The 18,823-nt window shown below is 45.1% G+C and overlaps 1 protein-coding gene across 1 annotated transcript in view; it reads right to left on the reverse strand.

Annotated features, from left to right (window-relative positions):
• The window catches only part of LOC144161666 (phosphatidylinositol phosphatase PTPRQ-like), a 110,431-nt gene that overhangs the window by 40,487 nt on the left and 51,121 nt on the right, over positions 1-18,823 (reverse strand). Inside the window, exons 14-21 of the mRNA XM_077692293.1 lie at positions 15,384-15,634; positions 14,506-14,578; positions 13,689-13,795; positions 11,807-12,011; positions 4,884-4,990; positions 3,960-4,164; positions 3,356-3,462; positions 869-1,073 (exon numbers count right to left, since the gene is read on the reverse strand). Coding sequence (XP_077548419.1) covers positions 869-1,073; positions 3,356-3,462; positions 3,960-4,164; positions 4,884-4,990; positions 11,807-12,011; positions 13,689-13,795; positions 14,506-14,578; positions 15,384-15,634 — 1,260 coding nt within the window. The remainder of the gene's footprint in view (positions 1-868; positions 1,074-3,355; positions 3,463-3,959; positions 4,165-4,883; positions 4,991-11,806; positions 12,012-13,688; positions 13,796-14,505; positions 14,579-15,383; positions 15,635-18,823) is intronic.

Here is an 18,823-nt window from a genome sequence, read left to right on the forward strand (position 1 = left end):
TCCGATGAACATGGAATCGAACGCTTTCTCATAATCTACAAATTCCATTTAAAGGGGTTTAGTGTACTCTGCGGATTTTTCAATCACTTGATTTATCCCATGGATGTGATCCATGGTTGGGTACCTTTTGTTAAACCCAGTCTGCTCTCTGGGTTGTTGGGAATCCAGGCTGTCGCCTATGCGTCTAACTATAACTCTGGTAAAACAGCTTTCAAACAACTGAGAGTAGGCGAATGGGTCTCTAGTTCTTGAGGTCCTTGTTATCTCCCTTCTTATGAATCTGAATAATGTTGGCGCTTTTTCAGGCTATGGGCACTTTATGAGTCTTTAGGCATTCTGGAAAGAGTTCAGCAAGCTTTTTCAGCAAGCTTCAAAAGACCCACGGGTATCCCGTCGTCACCACCATCTTTTCCTATTTTCATTCCTTTGAGAGCCTTTCCAACTTCTTATGTAGTCACTAGCGGGACATCGCAAGTTGGGCTTGTACGCTCAGTATTCTCCCCTGATAAAACGTCGATGGCATACAACTTGGTATATAATCGTTCTGCTACAACTACATTTACTATCTCGTCCAAGCTGTGCGTAACGTTACCCTACTCGTCTCTGAGTGCGTACATCCTGTATTTTCCAATGGCTACCTTCATCTTAGCTGTTTTCAAGCTTCTCCCTATTTGCAGCGTTTCCTCGATCATTCCCATGTTATACGCATGAATGTCTTTTGTGTTACATCTGTAACAGAAACGGTGTATACAGGAAACGTTTTAGCGGGTCCCACTACCTGTCAGCATTCCTAGATCATTCGTTTGTGCTCGGAATGGAGATATCCTCCATAATAAAGGACTTGAGTGACAGAAGACCATGGACTCACCAGAGACTCTCGTGCTAAAATTGGCACACAAGGCTTTCCCAAAGCCAGCACTATTGCTGGCCTGTACGCAGACGTTGTACGTAGAACCCGGAGACAGATCTGCCATGTACAATGAAGTGCCTTCGGAGGCATTCACTGCGGCTGTCTTCGGTTCCCACATTTCGGGTTGTAGGTCATTGAAGGTATGTACCAGAGTTGAAACCACCTAGAGTGCAAACAGAGAGTAAATGGGGCTGGTCATGTGTTACGATTGTCCGTCTTTAGCTTTTTAGGTAACTGATGAAGCACTGAAATCATTTTTCCGATACACTCAATTGATTTTAATAAATGCACATCTCGCTACGGAAGCATGAAAGTTATGTGTGTGATCAAAGCACCCATAACCTGGATAATAACGGTAACTTTTTAGTTGTTTTGGAACAACTCCGCTAGCTCACGACTGCATGAGTTTTTTTACTGATTGTGGGGTTTAACGCGCCGACGCTACACAGGCGATGAGGCTCGCCGTAATGGAGGGCTCCGGTTTAATTTTGACCACCTAAGGATGTTTTAACCTGCGCCGAAATATCGAAGACATGCTGCTCTGCCAATTATTTAAGTAGGAATTTTTGTCAAGATAAGACAATACAAATAGCTCTCGTATTCCCTATTCAAAAATCAAAGTACTCATCTAAGCTATCGGCCCCTTACAGACACGCCAACTAGAGCTAACAGCGTGGTTGTGTCAACATTTTGCGGCAAGCTCGTGCTGTGCTGGCCGATCGGTGCTGACAGTGATAGGAATTACTGCTTTCTCTTCTTCCCTAGTGAGGCATATTCAACAACAACCACGTATTTCTTTCAATCACTCACAGTTCACATGTAACATTTGCACAACCTAACGGACGTGTGCTTGCATATACGACGCTGCATCTGGGGTATGATTTTAACTGTTTTACCGTAAAATGATGTTTCTCAGACTCTTACAAGTGGATTGTCGACTAAAATATGAGCTTTTTCTGATTCAAAAAAGTACTTTTAGGGGCAGCAGAACGGACAATTGGGCCAGTTGATAGCTGTTTATCTTGATGGTGGAAGCGCGCACATAGCAAGGATGAAAGTGGAAAAAATTCTACTTTCGTTGAACTTTTCTACTTCCCCGAAAGATAGTAAAAAAGCGCCACGTCGTCTGTTTGTGTACCTTCGTCCCTGTTGTGTGAGCGCTTCAACCATCAATATGAACGTTTGGAAGGCGAAGCCCCTCAATGGCCCGGGCTCTCGGCGTCGTATGTCGTTATCGTAACCGCCGTCTCATGTAGTGACGGTTCTAAAACATCTGGACACTTGTTTAGGCCTCGCGCTAGAACGCAATGCGCACTAAAAAAACACCGGGATACTCGTTCACGCCTCGCGATAAAACTGTTCTTGCTTCAAAGACACGAGATTTTTACAGCAAAGCTATATACCTCTACCCCTCAAAAGTTTCACCTTCGTTGGCAAAACGCCAAGGCTCCAAGAGTACACTTATATGCATGCTTCGCCCCCTACGCAGGGTTCGCTTTAGTGGAGGTGGCACGGAATTTTTTCTGTTTTCTGCTTTAAAAAACGTATAAAAGAAGTTGAGCTGCTCAAAGTTGCTTTTCAACACATCCAGCCCTAACAATTCCTGCCTCACGTTCCAGAGGCTAGCCTGCTCTCGCTAGCTTTTTTCCGGCAACCGAGAAATCTTTTCAATACCGCTACGACATTTTTGTTACGCTCCGGCTGTAACGACGAGTCGGATACCCTTCCGAGTTCCTCGCTTAGCAGTATGGCAAGTGTATTCGTCAAGTTTTGTCCACTCCATAAGCGTGTCTCCTGCCTGGAATACGGATGGGAATGCTGCTGTTTCTTGTAAACGTGTATTAATTGCGGAGCACCTCTAAGTGTTGAACACTTTTAAGTGAACCCAAAAAGAGGCTTCCCAAAGAATCTCACTTCCCCTGGTTGGGATCGAACGTGGGTCCCTCGCGTTATGAAGCCGATGTCAATCCAATTGCGCTACAGAGAGACACGTTCCTCACTTAGCAAAGGGTTTGGGGTAATGTTTGCGATGCGCCGTTTCCACGGACACTGCCATTGCTAGGCCGCAAATAACCACACAATGATATAAAATAAGGTATAAATAATAACTTAATGCATAATGAAAACTGAATCCAGTGACTCCTTATAGGCTGCGGCGCCCTCTATTGACAGTTCCCGCTAGCAACGCCAGGCTGATACTAAAACTAGTAGAGAGTGGAACTCCCCTACTTTTTTACTTTACTTGTTGTAGCTCAGGTTGCAACGCCCACAGTTTACATGTTCAGTCCACCAAATCAACGCAGGTTTCGACATGTTGCGTCTACTTCCTGTTCAATGTGAATTACATGAACGATATGAAAGGGCGACCCCGCCCTCCTGAGATAGAAGATTATTACTGCAAATTACTGCAGTTGTTTCCACCTTGATAAAAAAAAATAGCCCTACCCGGTAGGTCGTCAGGGCTCCATTCTTTTGCACCGGCGCGTCCCAGTGGACTTTCAGGCTGTGTGTGGTTTCTTCCTCTGACCGCAAGTTACCCGACACGTCTGGAACTAAAGTCGAGTCGTTATAACACAGCGAGCGTTGGCTGGCATCCTGATATGTTTTTTTTTTTGTTTTGTTTTGAGAATAAAGTCGTATTTTAAAACAAATCGGAGTGACTGTGAAGAGAGCAAAGAAAATTAAGCAAATACTGCATTAGGTACAATTTCAGGGTACCTATCGTGTAGAGTAGAGGCTTGTACGAAAATGGCCAAACCCACAAGGCACAAGTGTACCGAACGTTTGCCTTCTTCTAAGTTTAGGAATTACAGGTGGTGAAAATGTTTCCCTTCTGTGAAACAAAATTTAATGTGCATTCAAATACGCACTTACGCCAAAACTCATTATGGAACAAACATCGATCAATGCGATTGAAAATTAACGAATCCAAGCTCCACAGCTTAACTACTATGAATACACCTGAAAGGCTCACAAGCTAAATGGACTGTCGTCCTCTGTATGTCTCTTTTTCTCATCCGCTTTTCACGATGTTCCTCGGCAAACTTACCAGACACTTTTGTGGTGAAGTTGCCGCAGGCGGCTTCTCCAAGGCCTGCGCTAGTGCTGGCCTGTACACACACGCGATAAGTGGATCCCGGGGGCAGGTTTTCAAGGTAAAACGAAGTACCCTTGGAGGCATTCACTGCAGCCGATTTTGGCGCCCAGAAACCGGGCTGCAGGTCATTGAAGGTATGTTCTAAAGTTGAATTCACCTGCAGCGAACAAAAGTCGGAAACGTATTCGTCGTTTGTTCAAGCTCTACAACCGTAGTTCCAGCGTTTTCATTCCTTCTCCACCCTCCCAAAGTGTTCTTCCGCGTTACCCAACTATTCCGCTTAAATATTTCCCTCCTCGTAGGACGTCTGACGTCTCTGAAGACACAATACAGATCTTTCTCAGGTATGAACATGGCGTTTTAGATTTTGTACAGAAATGTCTTATGTCAGTGACTGTTCCGTGTTATATAATCCTAGATTCGGACACTTAGCCAGGAAGGTAGAAAATATATTACTTCCAATCTGCGAGCCTCTTCTTATCAAGCTTGTGGGATAATTCAGTGAACATTTTGTAAATCTAGGTTTTCTAGTTGGTCCTTCTGATGTCGATCTCTGTTCAGCTTTTTGTAGAACTTTGTGTGTCACAATTTTCACAGCCCCTTTTAAAGCACACCCCCAAGCTCGTTACCCCCCCCCCCCCTAAACATCTCCAGCGGCCTCCTGCGCGCCCACTACGGTACCTTCACCTCTTAAGGGGGCCGGTATCGATTGCACGTGTGGCGGCCACCTACCTCGACTCCTCTATCCCTTCTTCGGAGCGTGATCACCAGATTGAAAACCTATCTTAGGTGCCCCACGATAGACTCTATCTACCAACGCGTGTCATAAGACATGGAGATCTAAGGCCTTCGTCAATCTGAAGTCAATGACTTTACCGAGTAGCTCGTCAGTGCTCCATTCTTTAGGGCCGGTGCATCCCACTGCACTTTCAGGCTCCCGACATCTTCTTCGGTTGACCTCAGGTGGTTCGGGGCGCCTGGAACTGAAGACGAGAAGTTAACGTGCTGCTGTAAGGTCTCTGTGGCATCTTGTCTGCTAGTCGAACATTTACTTTTGTTTCAGAGGTGCAGAAGTAACCCCGAAGGAACAAAACGCTGTAATATGTGCAATGAAGGACATGTACCTAGTGCTACCCATTCTTAAGCTAGTGTATGTGGTGTATCATTGGTGGGGCCCCTGCCCTTTGTGGAATTTGTAAGATCAAGGCAGACTATCGACTATATGTCTTATAAAATAACAGCAATTTATCAAATTGGAGCCCCCATACTTTAAACTCCTTGTCACCAGGGCGACTCAAAATTGCTTTTTGCAGCTCGGTAGCACTACGCTTACGCAGCTCTCACGTCTTCTTTGCCCACAGAGATCAGCAATTTTGCAACAGGCATGAAGGAGAAATTAAAAATAATAAGACATTCGGAAAGTTGTGTGTAGAACGCCCGCTACACCACAATTCTGTATTGCTGTATAATCATCATCATCATCATGGTCATCCTCACCAGCCTATCTACACCCACTGCCGGGTAACGGCCTCTGCCATGAATCTCCAATTATCCCGGTCCTGTGATAACTGCGACCAATTTATCCTCGAACACTTCTTGATGTCATCTGCCCATATAACTTTCTGCTGCCCCCTGCAACGCTTGCTTTCTCTAGGGACTCACTCTGTTACCCTTCATGACCAATGGTTATCTTGCCTTCGAACTACATACCCTGCCCGCGTCCATTTCTTCTAAATTTCTACTAATACGTCCTTAACACGCATTTGTTCCCAGATCAACTCCACTCTCTTCTTGTCCCTTAATGTTACACCTATCATATTCCGTTCCATCGCTCGCTTAGTCGTCATCAAATAAAGTTGAACCCTCTTAGTGAGCCTCCAAGTTTCTCCCCATTGATGAGTACCGCTAAGAAGCAGCTGTAATACAGTTTCTTCTTCAGGGACAATGCTAGGCTGCTATTCATTATATGAGAATGCTGCCGTATGCACTCCACCCATTCTTATCTATCTGATTATCTCTGCCTCATGGTTGGGACCCGGGGTCAAAACTTGGCCTATGTAGATATATTCACTTACCACTTCCTGCTCTCCTTATGGGGGATGATGGTAGGTAGGTGTGGCCCCATTGTAAATATTCTCTAGTATTCTTACATAATGCTCATCTACACCCTGGCTCGGTAATGCATGAATGACTGCTGAGGTTTCGACCGAGCAGATGCTTTCTCCTAATCGATGAATGCTGCATATAGGAGTTCAGTATACTTAGCGCACTTCTCCATCATTTGATTGATCGTGTGAATATGGTCCAGTGTTGAATAGCTTTCACGGAACTCTGCTTGTTGTTGAGGTAGACTGAAATCTAAAATGGCAGAAATTCAGCTAGCGATTACCTTGGTAAGTACCTTGTAGACGACTGACAGTAAGCTGATCAGCCTGTAATTTTTCAAGTCATTCCTGTCACCTTTATGATGGATTAGGATGATGTTCGCGTTCTTCCAAGATTCCGGTACACTCGCGGTCATTAGGCATTGCGTATGCAGGTTTTCCAGTTTTTCTAGTACAATTTACCCGCTATCCTTGAAGAGGTCTGCTGTTATGTGATCGTCACCAGGTGCTTTGCCCCATTTCATTTCTTTGAAAGCCTTCCTTACTTCTCCGGTCGTTACCGGTGAAATGTCTATCTCCTATGAACTACTTTCTCTTTCGGCATTATCCTGTTTGTCTCGGCTACTGTACAGATCTCTATAGAACTCCTCGGCTTCTATGACTATTTTATCCCTATTTGTGATGACATTGCCTTGCTTGTCTTTAAGTGCATACATCTCATTGTTCCCCACGCCAAGACGCCTCTTCACTGCTTTCAAGCTGCCTCCATTCTTTACAGCATATTCGATCCTCATCGTATTATACTTCCATATGTCAGCTGTCCTACGCTAATTGATTAACTTCGAGAGCTCCGCTTTTTTCTATTCTGTCAGCTGGGGTGATGATTGTCATGGTTTGCCGCTTCATAATTATATCTTTCGTCACCTGGGAACGTTTACTAGTATTCTGTCTAGCCATCGTGCCCCCAACTTGTACTGCACACTCGGTGATAATGCGTGTAAGATTGTCGCTGGCTTCCTGTGTCGTAAGCTCTGCTTTTTTGGTAAGAGCTGAACATTGGTTCTGCAGTTTTATCCTGTATTCTTCTACTTTACGTCTTACTGTTAGCTCATTAATCGCCTTCTTTCGTGCTAGCTTGCTGCGGTCCCTCCTCAGATCTAGCCTTATTCGATATCTTACCATACGGCGGTTACTACACCTTAACTTTCCGAGCACTTCCACATCCTGCACGACGCCAGGGTTATCGCATAATATAAGGCCTATTTCATTTTTATGCTCCCTATCGGGGCTCCTCCACGTCCATTTCCGTCTCTCCCGTTTACAGAGGAAGGTATTCATGATGCGTAGGTTATTCCGTTCTGCGAGCTCGACTGGTGGGTCCCCCCTGCCATTTCTACAGCCCAGACCATAGCTCCGAACTGCCTCGTCTCCAGACTGATTCTTGCCAACTTCAGCATTGAAGTCTCCCATAACTACGGTATACTGTGTTTTTGCTTTAGCCATTGCCGATTCCACATCTACATAGAGGCGTTCAACTGGTTGGTCGTCGTGGCTGGATGTGGACGCGTAGCCCTCTACTACCTTGAGTTTGTACCTCTTATTCAGCCTAATTACAAGGCTTGCTACCCCTTCGTTAATGCTATGGTGGTCTTCTATGTTGCAAGCTATGCTTTTATTGCCTAGAAATCCCACTCCCAATTCTCTTCTGCCCACTAGACCATGGTAACATAAGAATGTTCATTTTTCAGCACCGTAAAGGCTTTACCTATCCTCCTAGCCCTACTAAACCCTATGACATCCCTTTTAATGTCCTTTAATTCCTCAAGAAACACCTCTAGACTCGCTTCACTATACTCGGAACAAGTTAAGAACGGCAACAGCTCATATGCGGTATTGCTCCGCCTAAGCGACGGGCCCGTATGTCAACGGGCGCGCGCGTTTTGAACGGAGATGCTATGAATGCGTGATATCGTCTGCCTTTCCTGGCGCAGTTTGTCTGCCGTCGCTGCAGTGCTTTATGGGCATATTAAGTACAGAACCTCGCGGAAACGGCTCGTGCCATGTTAAAATATTCCAGTAACGCACTACTTGTGGCGCGCGGAGTAACATCCGGCTGCGGTGATGAGGCACAGCGGCAACTTCCGTTGTCGTGTTTAAGTTGTAACCGAGCATAGATAAGGTTTTATATTATATTAAACGTTGCCAAGTTTGGGTTCCAATGGCGGCCTGCCCGGCTCCAGTAATTCTTAGAACCCTCTGCTGCGTCACACGTCTGACCGCCGCCGTATTCAGTTGCTTCGCAGCTACTGAAGCAGAGCGCCGTGTGTTAATTGGCGTGTTCATGAGTGGTTGTTGCCGTTACTACACCAGGGTGGCCAATCCTGCTCTGGTGAGAGAGCGCGTTGCCGGCAATGGTCGCCAGGGCTAGGCCGTACCCCAAGCCTCATTCTGCAGTTCCATCAATACAGGGACATGGACTTTTTTTATATCCGGTAGGAATTGCCCGGCACCGAGATTCGAGCCACGGTCCTTTTGCACGCGAGGCGGATGCTGTACCTCTACGCCACCGCTACACGCTGCCACCACTGTATTGCTGTATAGTGCTGAGTTATTGCCTTTTTCCCTTATGCATCTCTTTTTTATTTCGTGGCCTGGCCGCGTGCAAAATCAAACATCCTGTTGCAGCAGTGTCGATGCTCAAATTTCTCTTCGCGTGTCTTCAACTATTTGGGTAATGTGGGTTATATGCAGATGGGCCAGTAATCGGTCGATCGGTCGATCAATCGATTGATCTGTCGATCTATCAATTGATCTATCGATTGATCGATTGATGGATTGATTGATTGATTGATTGTGCGGTTGAACATGCCGAAGTTAGACCTCGGCGGTGAGGCGTGCTGCAGTGGAGGGATCCGGATTAATTTTGAAAACGTACCTTGATCAGGGCGCCGTGTAACAAGCAGTGGAGACGTGTAGCCAATTTATAAGCAACCTCTGTATGTGTGTGATCATAGATAACTCGCGAATGGCCCCAGACAAATTTAACACATGCGTTACATTCTTGTGACGCAACGCAGTAGGAAAGAACTTTATGCGAGCTGTACAGCAGCACGATGTTTTTCTTTTGTTTCTGAATTCGGGAGGGTAACATGGGTCATAAATCACGGTGCATTGTAAAAGCACGCAAATACACGCTGAAATATTTATAATGCTACTAAAGGGTAATTTTCCGGGATTACTATTTGCCCATTTTCACTCGTGTTTGGATATCGTCTGCGCCTAAAACGCTTCTGCATTTTGTCATGGGAGGATTAACCAAAATTTCTTAAAGACTCATTGTGACATTTCATTAAAATTCCAAGCAAGGTTACACTCGCCAAAACACCTTTAGATGAGTTTCCTGACGTCAATATTGAATACTGATATAAATATACCTCGGCTCTTGGCTTACTCCTACACACATCAAACTGCTTTAGACATCTCTGAACAGTCCAAAGTGGGGTATCAGTTTAGCCCCAACTTAATTTAATTGAAGTGGAGTAGTTCTTATTTTCATGATTTCCTGATTGCTTATATATTAAGTAGAAATGATATATACTTGGTTCACTTTATAACTGCTGTACGATTTGTTATAATGCATTTTTGCCCTCTCCTTAGATCAGTGTTCTACAGAACGGCGTTCCTGGAACTAGTTCCTGTTTGGACGAATGGAGGAACGCCACCGTTCCATTATGGGTCGTTGGAACTGTAACGGTAACTCGTTAGGTTTTTGAAGGAACGGCAGCAATTTCTAAACAAATTGGCGGAAATAATTTTAATTTGGCAGCAAACTTCCTGAAATCGGAAGGGTGGCGGTTCGTAGTGTCGAAACTTGACACTACAATATGTGTCCCTGTCACGTGACCTGCAAACCTAGCAGCTACTGTAACGGCTGACACGTTTATTTACATACTGAAAACCTTTTAACATAAGTATTTGTGCAAGGTTAAATGTATATGTGTTTCTAAACATTATTTCGAAATTTTTAAAGACATGCCGCCCGCCGTCGCTGGGTGGCTCCCAGTGTGGCTAACTGAGCCTCCATGCCAAGAATCAACGGCAGTGCTCTGTAAACAGACCCAGCGAACGAGCTTTGACGATTCTGCCTGAGTCAGGGGCGTTTATACTGCCAAAATATTTGATTTCAGTTTGCAAATGCGCCAACGGCAGCTTAAAAAAACGTCGCGCTCGGGGAGAATCGAACTTCCCACCTCCACAACGTGAAGCCAGATTCTACCTATCGTCTATCCCAACAGATGGCGCATTCGTGCAAAACAGACCGTTCCATTAAAAAAACACGTAAAGGAACAGGAAAGCCTTCGATTCAAACTTTTTTATCTGGGGACAAGTTTTTAAATATCATTTTTCATTTCGCATACAGACAAAAGTATGTTGCCGAGCTACTCTATGTCATGGTTGCCAGCATTGTTTTTGGGAGGGGCACATGCGGCTCGTAGATCTAAAAATTTTGATGTAAGAAGTACTAGGGCGTTATCATCAAAACCGTTTTCGTCAAGGGGCATTAAGTGATGCCCTTTCATTTGGGATAGAGAATGTATAGTCGACAAAAATCGGTTGTCCGTCCCTTTAAATTTCTCACTTTATTTCGTTTCAGGAATATGCGACATCATAGTTTAATTCAAAAAAGTGAAATGAACGTTAATGTAGCGACACGTTCCAATATTCGAAGTAGAACTGGAACGCGTTCCTTTCGCAATGAAGGAACTTCTAACGAGAACTCGTTTCAAAATTGCGAAGGAACGAGGAGCGAGGTTTCGTTCCTGTTTTAGAGGAACGTGTACAACACTGCCTTAGATTCCACACGCGAGATACAAACAACCACACTGTCTACAACAGTCGTTACTGGCCAACAGTTTAGCACTACCTACTTCGTAAATTAGTCTAGTTGATTTGCGCAAAGCCACGGCTAGACGGAACCCAGCAAATTCTAATCAATGGAGCACAAAAATGTTTAATTAACATCAGATTCAAAGGAAGGTTCACAGATTCCACTAGCTGCTATCCCATGTTTTTTTAAATGCAGAGCATTTGTATAACTCACGATGTCACCAGTGCGTCGGCGTCCGCAGCAGCCCGCCTCCCCCTACACTATAAAAAGAAATAACAGTTACCGGCGCCTTGTTTCGATCCCACGACCCTGCGGGCGGAACGCGAGGTACATGGTGCTCTACCCACTGCCCCACAAAGCCGACACAGAATGAAAGGCTACGAACGCGCCTTATATCCTTGACTCATTCAAACTACGTCAAGAAGCTGCTGATACAACGCATTCACTACCTGTGGGCGAAACGCGAGGTACATGGTGCTCTTCCCACTGCGCCACAAAACCGACACAGAATCAAAGGCTACGAACGCGCCTTATATTCTTGACTCATTCAAACTACGTCGTCAGCGGCGTGCGTTCGCGACTCAACGGCGTGCTAGCGGCGTGATAGCTGCGTGGTGTACACGTGATAGCACCAACCCCCCCAACACTAAACGTTAACGCAATACACCCACCCCCTATGCGACGCATTTACTCGAGTCCGCCTCGCAGGGAAATGGGCCCATTTTTCTTTTTTACCTGGATCTTCTTGTGGTTGCCTATTTTAAATGCGTTATCTAGCAGAACCTTAAGAGAAACTAAAGACTCACCTGATGTTTCTGTGATGACTTTGCTGCAAAACGCTTCTCCAAAACCAGCACTGGTGCTGGCCTGTATACAGACACTATAAGTCGAACCTGGAGACAAGTCTCTAAAGTTAAATGATGTTCCTTCGGAAGCATTCACTGTGGCCGACTTCGTAGCACGCACTCCGGGCGGAAGGACATTGAAAGTGTGCCGTAGAGTACAATTCACCTGAAGTGTCGAAAGAGGAGAAAGAGCTGTTTTTATTACCGGCTTCGATCTCTCGTCGTACTGTATCATTCCAACTTTCAAGATGGACTTGCAAAAAAGATATTACCACAATAGTTGAAACCCCATCTAAGTCACCGGGAACCGCGAAATATTTTTTTTATTGAGAACTTCGTAAAATCGGGACTGTCATTTTACAAACCGTTGGTTCCATAACTTCGATGTCTAAAGGGAGTCGCATACAATCATGTGCCGTGACATCGTAATTGCGGCGGCCGTGGCGCTCGCCTGCCGATAATTAAGTGGTGTGCTCCAAGACCCAGGTGAAAGTTATAAGCAAGCCGGTGCTTGCCCTGAAGTCGTCGGCACTTCCTGTTGTGCAACTTCCCCACTGAGCTCAACATTCTTGTCCCTCATATCCTAGAACCACGTGAAAAAGGCTTCCTGGAGCTTCTCGTGCGGGTTATACGTCTTCTTGGGGCTATTCCTCTTCAACGCAATAACAGGCGGAATGGCATCAATGATGGCGTCCTTTCCCTTCAAGACTGTGGAAAGCGTACTGGCCAGGACACCGTGGTGTACTGTTACGGGACTGCTGAGTATATCTGCCAAAGTTCCGTAAAAGTGAACCTAGATGCCTCGTTTCTTTTCTGACGTGGCGCAATAAAATTCGACGAAACACATTCGATATTTCTCATTTTTAAGTCTCCCTGTTTCTCAAAAATACTTCGTTAAATCTAGAATGGCAGGGAATGCATTTGGTTGGTTAGAGTTTATAAAAGCATTCAGCCGTGCTGGCACCGGTGGTGGGGAATCCGAATATGTTAGTAATATCACATCGAGTTTAATTAGACCGAATTTCGACTGTACTTCTTTGGCAAGGCAGGTACTTTAAAAAAATGTAAACCCATCGCCTGCTTACCCCCACGCCCATAGTTCTCTCCGCGACCTTCTGCCTCCACCAGACATGCATAGATGTTTAAATGAAACTAAGCTATCACGCTTACATTTTTGTAGGGGCCGCATACTTGATTGATCATGACGTTTAACGCGCCGACACTACACAGGCGATAAGGGCTGCTGTAGTGGAGGGCTAGTGATTAATTTCGACCCCCTGGGGATCTTTAACGTGCGTCGAAGTCTCGAACACACGGGAGTTTCTGCCTTTCGCCTCAGAGGCCACATACTACTGAAAAGCTTTGAAACATTTTTCTCAAGACCTTCGCAAAAAAAAAAACCACACGACTCTGAGTATCCATGGGATTAATAATATAAATACGCCAACAGTTTCCATCATTTTCTTTTGCGAGTTCCTAAACAGCCAAAATCAAGTCCACGCAGTACTGTTTACTGTATTTGCAAGGCGGGTTTTTTACATTCTGCACGTGCTCACAATTACAACCCCGCTTGCCTTTTAGTCAGGCGGGGTTGCACTGCGGTCGGAAAAGGCGAGAGGTAACAAAATCTGCTGTAATGTGGCCACAAATTTTACATCACTTCTATATTTTCTTTTTCATTACCTAGATAGTAAGCATAAGTTTAAAAGTAGCTTAGCGCAAGTATGTAGACCCTGCCCGCCAATTTATGGCATTTGGCCGACTTGAGTAACAAGGTCATTAATACCAACAACAATAAATATAGCCGAATCTATCTTCTTTTAAATATTAGAAAACTCTTCACCTTGTAGCTGCGAAGGAGTCCATTCTTCCTCTGCGGAGTATCCCACAGAACTTTGAAGCTATGTTTGGTTTTGTCCGACACCCTTAAGTTGAGCGGGGGCCCTGGAACTTCAAGGGCAGATTATTGAGCATCATGCCGTTGGTAGTTAGCTTGTACTACAGTGATCATTCAGGCGAAAATTTTAAACTTTTTCTTCTCAACTGTGAAGGCCGCACAACTTAAACATAGCAACAATGTTTTATAGAGGCTTCATTAGTCTAAAACATACCGTATCTATTGATTAAAAGTAGCCTTACTGTGCACCTTAAGTGTTTTTGATTTCTGTGAAGACCCGTCTCACTCATACCTAATGTGCATGATTGAAACATTTTACCCGGGATACCTTTTTCACTTCGAGTTTTTTGTTTTCAACGTGACCTAACATTTCTCTTTCAAGTATAAAATATCTTACCGTGTTTTGTTACTGTATGAACTTCCTGACGCTAATTATGGTTCTAGTTAGAACATCTACAAGCATAGAATGTATAGCGGCGATTGTTGTTGCAGAATAGACGCTTTATCATCTGATCAGCCTCCCCACTTACCTATTGCAACTGCGGTAGGCGACACTTGACTTCTATAGTAAGAAACCCATCTGACTCGAAACTAGCTGCACATTCACTAGAAATATTTGTGCGTGAAAACTTTTATGACAGCGATGTTTGTGCAGAAACTTCTGGTACAAAATAAAAGTGACGTGCTCTGTTCTAAGATGTATATTAAACCACAATATGCGAACAAAAATTTGGCAACACCATAAAATGCAAATACAACTTACCCGCCTCTTTCGTTTTGACTTCCAGCTGAACTGAGAAAGGGGAGTACGCCGTTTCGATGTTCTTGGCCCGCAGCTGTATCAGTAAATACAAAAATAAACATTCGCCAACTGTTAAGGAGGCAAGAAATGAGGTTAATTGATTCGGTCAACACAATAGGCACCATACCTGTCAAATAGCTCAACTGTATATTGATGTAAAGTTGCGTTTGAAAGTGACGTCACAACCAAAAAGAGTACACTAAATGTTTAGCGGCTTCGCCGGTTCAAGAATTGAGCTTGTATAAGCGGCTGTATTTCTAACATAAACCTTTTTGCACATTCGTAATTGACATGACCCTGTTCATTACGTTGCTCCATGCTCTCCCCGCGTACATGAGCCACGTCAAGCTCTTAATGAAGGTTCTGCAAATTCACCTACCTGACGGGCTAATTAAGCAGGGTGAGAGATCGAAACGTGTTACGACTAAACTAACGTCGCCATCACAAGTTACATTCGCTGTGACCACGCGACAAAATGCAGTGTCACTGCTTTAGCCCCAAATTCACTCCCGGTGACGTCTTGAGAGTGCAGTACAGGAATGCAGAGATGAGGGCTGAGCTAGTGTATCCTTCCCCCGAAGAGAGGCTTGAATGAACGCGGTTTTCATTGAAACGTGAATCGTTTAATCTGACTAATCACCTAACACGGCACAGTTTCACTGGCCGTTCATACCTTGGTCGACATTATGTCTACTAATTTCTCCCGTGTTATGTGCCTGAGAAAGCTACCTACCTAAAAGCACATATTTATTATTTTGAAACGTATTCCGTTTCCTGCTTCTCACTCGGCCTATATGTACTTGAAACGGTTTATAAAACAAAAAAAAAACTCATCGTACCGAAAAGTAGTATATCTCGTTTGGTTCCAGGCCAGTCACCGTGTAGCAATGCTGTTCCCCCGGGCCTTTCTTGCTGGCACAGCCCGTGTGGTAGATAACACGCTTAGTAATATTGTGCCGCTGGTTCGCGGCGAAAAACTTTAAATAGTAGTGGTCCAACAATCCATAAGGAGGATAGGGGGCGTTCCACCGCAATGAGACGCTATCTTTCTGTTGCGTCTCTGATTTCAGGAATGTTGGAGGGAGAGGATCTGCAAACAAAAGATGTCTTCTCAGGAAAAATTCACCAGCTATATGCGATAAGCCCTAATTGAAAAAATCGAGTGCACGTCTGCAGGCATTTTCATTTTGGGGTACATTGACGCAAAAGAATGCAGTGTGGTTGGAGACCCCAGTGAGCATGTTGGCTGGAGCGGACGATGCATTTTGCAGCACGAGTGAAATTGAGCGGAACATAGCGTGGCTTCACTGTCGATAGACCGGAGCGTTTCACAGCAGTCGCTGCAGATAGTAACTGGTCAACAGGCTACAGCGAACTCCTCGTTCACCATCTCTTAGCCGCCGCAAGAAGATGTCCGCTTATTCAGCGCTGTTAATCCTCTACAGCGCACGCTGTACGTGTAACCATAGCTACAGCCATGGTCAAGCAGTAGGCTTAGTGATAGCAGGAGCAGGAAGATATGTGTGAATCGCTCGTTATGGCTTTTTAGGAATTCTCTCCACCGTTTCCTCAAACGCACCCGTATTTCGTGTTCCGCTGAGTTTTGTGTTCGCTCCCTGTAATCTTACTTCGTGCCAATAGATCGCTCTCAGTTACACCGGCGCCGACGCAGCCGCCAAAAGCATGAACAGACGCCTAAATGGAACATTAATGCAAAATTCAACCTCGTTCAAATAATAGAACGCGCCTGAGGTAACTCACTCCGCTCTATTTCAGCCCCATAACACAGTTATGAATCAACAAAACAAAATTAGTATAAAAAACTTTCAAATTTCGCGCTGCACGACGTCAGTAGTGACGAAATAGACATAAACACTAAAAAATGGTTATCAATGCGCTACCTGCCCATCTGAATGCGAGGGATACGATCAAAAGGAAGTGGAGATCCTACAACAGTAGCCCAGTCATCTTTCTGAGTGGTGACTTTGGTCGGCAGCCGCCAATCGCGGAGAAAAGATTATGTGACATCATAGCAACCTCCCCGGAAAGTGGCTTACTCCAAAGCTTACGTATTCGCCAAAGCTTACGTATATTTATATATAGATTATTTATTGCAAGTTTGTGAAAAAATTACTACCATTGTTTAAGGAAAAAACCGTCTTTTTAAATGCATAATAAACTTTATTTGCACCAGTAACCTCCGTGCCGCCCCATCAGTCGGCCGGGATCCCTTGGGACACGGCGGCTTCTAAGGCGAAACTAATGACTTGAGCTGAGTGCTTGAGGTCCGGCTGAGTAGTAGTACCTCCAAGGATGCAGTATTTCTATGAGGTCCACGCCATGTGGACGAGGTCCGCAACGCCGTTACTGTTCTTGCATCTAGAGTCGTATACTTTGGGGTGCCATTTGCTGTATAATAAGGTGTTTGTGAAGACCCTGGTTTGTAACTTCCTCCAGTATTCCTCTTCTTTCCTGCTAAGCTGTGGATTAGCCGGCTGCACTACCTTATGCGCTCTTTTATAATGTTGGGTAATTTCGTGAAAATTTTCAATTTAGTCTGTCCTCGGGGATGGTTGTAGAAACGGGTCTAGGGCATCCTCGGCAATCGTCCGTAAAGTACGACCCCGGGTGGTCGCATGTGCCTTTTCGTGTTTTCACACCTGCCAGCACACGTGCCAGCATTCACTTGAATTTCAAAACGTTGGAAATCACGTACTGGACAGGTTCCTGGCCTCGTTGTCTTTGTTACTGGAGCGGTGTATATTTTTTCACATGCCGAGCATCTACTCGTCGTACGATATCATTACTACATCCAATATTTTGAGCTTTTGTCACAAGCTAACCCAGTAAATCGTGACGCGATAGACAAAACCGGGTGTATGAATTTTCCGAAAAATCGCTTCAATTACCGTTTACACTTAAGGGCCGCGTTGATTACACGAGCGAAAGAATGTTAGGATTGCATCAGCTGAAGCAATTACTCCCCCCCCCCCTATGTAATGCCCGCAAGGGCCTTTAGGGTAATAAAAATAGAAAATCAAAACGGAACCTAGTGCGGAATGTTTTCAAAATACGAACTTGTTTGCCTTAAGATCGGGGTATTTACTTTTTGCTATAAATAAGTTATGCTTTCCTCCAGAGAAAAAGTTTTATGCCCGTGAGTACGTACGTACGCACGCATGCACATCGTACATGCGCACGTCGCGAAGTCTCTCCTCGACAACTTTCGCCCCAGCCGAGGCTCCTAAAAACCGTGGCAGGGCGCTGCCACATTTACCTTCTGCGTGGGTCTCATATAAATCCGTCTATATGGCTCTACCATAGACATACGTCATATTTTAAGACAAAAAAGAAAAATGAAGGAAGCTCACACTAACGCGTAAGACTTCAAGGTAGCGCAACTGTACGCCACCTAGGACCATCTCGGTGGTTTAAGTCCACGATTGCAGCTGATTTCTTCTTCGCTGCCGCAACGGCCTTTTCTACATCGTTGTTGCTATAACGGCGAAGAAGAGATTTGAAGAAGCAGAACGAACTAACGGAACGCGCACACTGAAACTAGATGCCCGCAGGTGCAACGTGTACCCTATCACTTGTTCTGTGTCTAACAGTCCTCTTCCCACAGTCACAGCCAAGTGAGTAAGCCGTTTGACTCCGTGTACTAACTCACGGTCGTAGCCGAGTGGGTAAGACCATAGAGTTTAGTAAGACTAGTGTCACTAGATAAGGTTACAGAGTATCGGCACTCTTTTCTCCTATTGTTCCGTGCCGCCGCCACGATCATTGGTCAGTTCGCATCACGTGACATTTGTTTACACTGCCACGGTTCATGGGCACCGGCATTTTGTTGCTTATGCGTTTTATGTCGGTCAACTGTGGTATTCTCAGCTTGTCAGCCCTGCTCTGCGGCTGCGCACGACTGCCGTCGTTCCGAACGTGATTCAAAGATAACGCGCTTCACAGCATTTCGGCTGCAAAGTGTGGCCGAAGATGCGGTGTTGCGGCGTCTTCGGCAGGGTTGTTTACAAATGACCTCGTCAAAGTGAGCGGTGAGGCCGCAGAAGGGGCAGTCTGGCAACACTGATAAGCACCAAAATGGCCGCCGTTGCTCACTTGCGTGCCTCAGTGACGGTACTCTGTAGCTTATCTAGTGACACTAGGTAAGACGACTGACTAACTTGGTTGATTTACGAGACAGAGGTTCGTATCCTGCCGGTGCCGGTTATTTTTTTCTCTACTGTGAAACGCCGGAATCACCGAATGGCTTCGCAGTAAAAAA

The sequence above is a fragment of the Haemaphysalis longicornis genome, unplaced genomic scaffold (genome assembly GCF_048455015.1).
Source record: "Haemaphysalis longicornis isolate Haplotype H1 unplaced genomic scaffold, Haemaphysalis longicornis Haplotype H1 scaffold_12, whole genome shotgun sequence".
In the NCBI taxonomy this organism is placed as follows: Eukaryota; Metazoa; Arthropoda; class Arachnida; order Ixodida; family Ixodidae; genus Haemaphysalis; species Haemaphysalis longicornis.